The sequence below is a fragment of the Kogia breviceps genome, chromosome X, assembly GCF_026419965.1.
Source record: "Kogia breviceps isolate mKogBre1 chromosome X, mKogBre1 haplotype 1, whole genome shotgun sequence".
NCBI lineage: Eukaryota > Metazoa > Chordata > Mammalia > Artiodactyla > Physeteridae > Kogia > Kogia breviceps.
Genome location: NC_081330.1, coordinates 62,060,682 through 62,064,356, shown reverse-complemented (window position 1 = coordinate 62,064,356; position 3,675 = coordinate 62,060,682). Strand labels below are relative to the sequence as shown.

General features: G+C 51.5%; 1 protein-coding gene across 1 annotated transcript; it reads left to right on the top strand.

Annotated features, from left to right (window-relative positions):
* The first annotated feature begins 654 nt into the window (after window positions 1-654).
* On the top strand, window positions 655-1,899 carry POU3F4 (POU class 3 homeobox 4). The gene has a single exon (XM_059051266.2). The coding sequence runs from the start codon at window positions 655-657 to the stop codon at window positions 1,744-1,746; it is 1,092 nt and encodes a 363-aa protein (XP_058907249.1). The 3' UTR covers window positions 1,747-1,899.
* Window positions 1,900-3,675: the final 1,776 nt, after the last annotated feature.

The following is a 3,675-nucleotide window of genomic DNA, read 5'->3' as shown; positions in this document are numbered from 1 at the left end:
TTTCCTTTGCTCAAAGTTTGCAGTGGCGTTTTGTTTTTCACTCCCCCGCACACAACTAAACGAGAACGCCAAATTAATCTGAGGAAAATACCTATCCGCTAAAATCTAGAAGACATTTAAACTGGTTATATTGTTTTGTTAATATTCTTCTTTATTTAGCTTAATTTAAATAACCTAAAAAGTTCTAAAACCAGTTTGCCGCCTCACCCCAATCCCTCCCACCAAACACACACACACACACACACACACACACACACACACACACACACACACACACGAACGCACATCCCTCTCATCCTTCCCCCTCCTAACATCCTCGATGTCCGAGAGCGGTGGGAGGTGGGGGGAAGGGTTAACCAAATGAGCTCCTGTCACTCAGCACTAGGCAGCCAATGGAGCCGAAAGATTGATTCACTTCCTGCTTGGGTCTCACAGAAACTCTCGAGCTTCGCCAGCCTAATTTGGAAATCTAGCCCGGCCTCCCGCGCCTCCATTGGCCGAGTCCGCGGAAGGCCAGGCCGAGACGCTCTGCAATTGGCCTTGGCGGGTGCCGGTAACTCGCTTTCGCGGCTTTGGCTCCCCTGTACCGCAGATGTCAAAGGCTGAAGCTGCTCCCTTTGCCACATTATAACTACTAGGGGATCCTCACCAACCATGGCCACAGCTGCCTCGAATCCCTACAGCATTCTCAGTTCCAGCTCTATGGTCCATGCGGACTCTGCGGGCATGCAGCAAGGGAGTCCTTTCCGAAACCCTCAGAAACTTCTCCAAAGTGATTACTTGCAGGGAGTTCCTAGCAATGGGCATCCCCTCGGGCATCACTGGGTGACCAGTCTGAGCGATGGAGGCCCATGGTCTTCCACACTAGCCACCAGCCCCCTGGAACAGCAAGACGTGAAGCCTGGGCGCGAAGACCTACAGTTGGGCGCAATCATCCATCACCGCTCTCCGCACGTCGCCCACCACTCTCCGCACACTAACCACCCGAATGCTTGGGGGGCGAGCCCGGCTCCGAATCCGTCCATCACGTCGAGCAGCCAACCCCTTAACGTGTACTCGCAGCCGGGCTTCACGGTGAGCGGCATGCTGGAGCACGGCGGGCTCACTCCACCGCCGGCCTCTGCCTCCACGCAGAGCTTACACCCAGTGCTCCGGGAACCCCCAGACCACGGAGACCTAGGTTCGCACCACTGCCAGGACCACTCGGACGAGGAGACACCAACCTCGGATGAGTTGGAACAGTTCGCCAAACAGTTCAAACAAAGAAGAATCAAGTTGGGCTTCACGCAGGCTGACGTGGGGCTGGCGCTGGGCACACTGTACGGCAACGTGTTCTCTCAGACCACCATCTGCAGGTTCGAGGCCTTACAACTGAGCTTCAAGAACATGTGCAAGCTGAAGCCGCTGCTGAACAAGTGGCTGGAGGAGGCTGATTCGTCCACAGGGAGTCCGACCAGCATTGACAAGATCGCGGCGCAGGGCCGCAAGCGCAAGAAGCGAACCTCTATCGAGGTGAGTGTCAAGGGCGTACTGGAGACGCATTTCCTCAAGTGTCCCAAGCCTGCCGCGCAGGAGATATCCTCGCTGGCAGACAGCCTCCAGTTGGAGAAAGAAGTGGTGCGTGTCTGGTTCTGTAATCGAAGACAGAAAGAGAAAAGAATGACTCCACCAGGGGATCAGCAGCCACATGAGGTTTATTCGCACACGCACACGGTGAAAACAGACACGTCCTGCCACGATCTCTGACTGCAGGAAACGAGGAAGCAACCGGCCGCACTGGGAGCAGCGCGGATTTCTCTTTCTCTTCCACTCTCTTCCTTTTACTCCAGCTTTTTAATTGCTATTTCTCTAGCTCTCTCTCTCTCTCTTTTTTGTTGTTCGTTCTTTCTTTTCCCCCCTCCCTCCACTTTTTTTTTTTTTAAACAGGGGATTCTAACATATTAAGAAATAAAACACACACACGCATTCAGTCTTCTCAACGCGGATACACAGTTGCCTTAAGCGGTCCAGGCGGGGAGCTCATATCCCCTGCACCAGGCAACAGCTCCCTCCAATCTTTTCTGCTGATCAATATATATTGTTTACTTTGAGTAAGGTTTTTTGTTGTTTTTGTTTTTGTTTTGTTTTGTTTTTGGTCGCTCCTCTCTAGGAAGAGAAAGGAGTGGGGTAACTTGGGGGCGGGGTAGGGATGGGGAAGGGGGGTGGGAAGACAGATGTGTGCCTCTGAATAACCTTTCAGCGCCTTGGTTATAGCAGCTGTATTTCAGGTGAAATATGTTTTACAATAGACTAGTTTTGCATTTTTAAAAACTTCTATAGCGTTTCTAAATGTCTGCGGTGTTTCACTATAAGCTGTACACAATATTTGTGAGACAATTTGTATCTAATCGACCACTCCATATTATTATTGCTATTATTATTCCTTCATTGAGCTGATGTTTTTTTAATTGCTTAGAAAAGGAAGAGGGGGAAGAGATGCCTACCCATCCACCGATCACCTATCCCAAATCTGTATGGAGAAGAGAGGATACAGTGGAGAGAGTTTGTTGATGATATTGGAGATACATACATATATATGTGTGTGTGTATATATATATGTGTGTATACACACACACACACACACACACACACACATATATATAAATTTTTTCCGGGGGGTAGCCGAGTGCCTAGGGTAGGCAGAATAGGCAGCGGATTCTGTTTGCAAACTAGTACGAAGGAGAAGAGGCGATTTCGAAGCTTTCTGCCCTCCTTCCCGCAACTGTGGAGCCCCCACAGGCTTCCACAGCGCATCTGGGTGTCCTGGAAGGATTCCGCAGCTACGCCGGGAGAAAGAAGTCGGCCTGAGGAGCGGAGAGTGCTCCTCACCTCCCGAAGTCCTTAATGCCTGCACTCGGAGCTCTCCACCCGCCCCGCGCCTTGCCAGGCTGACTGCCAGCTCGATCCCACCTTGGCCTTTCTAGGCGAAGGACTTTGCCTTCACACCCGATTGCTTTAGCTGGAGACGACGACCCGACCCGGAGACGCTGGCGACAGACTGGGTCAACGCTTTCCAGTTCGTTTCACCTCCAGTTCACTGCCTGTTCCGTGAGTGAGAAACCCTCCGGGAAGGGTGGCGAGGGGGTGGTGGACCGGCGTTCTCTGCTCTGTGCAGAAGGACAATGAAATTATTGGCAAAGGTCACAGGGATTCTGGTCTAGCCGCGTACCACCTCCTCTCCCGTATATACGGCTGTCTCTGAGTGGGCTCATGGGGAGCCATCTCCGCGCCTCCAACAAGCACAGCTGGTAGAAGCCCATGTCGAAGATTGAGCTAGCTAGCGAGCGCCCGGGTGGCTGTTTTTTTTTTTTTTTCCTCTTCTTTTTATATCTCTCTGTGTGTATGTGTCTCTGTGCGTGTGTGCGTGCGCGTGCAAACGTGTGTGTGTAGATAGCTGTGTGTATCGTATTACTATTTACAAAAAAAAAAAAAAAAACTACAAAAAAATTTCTTTAGTCTGTGTAGAGAGCCAAAAATTATGCAGTTGCTGTGGCTTTATTGCTTGCTCTCATGTCCACATGCCAGGTCCGGAGGCTCACCTCATTCTCAAGGAGCACACATTGCTGGGCCTGACATGCACCCAAACACTCAGCCGCTGCTCGCCAGACCTGGGGGCTCCTTAAGCCCAGGCCGGCC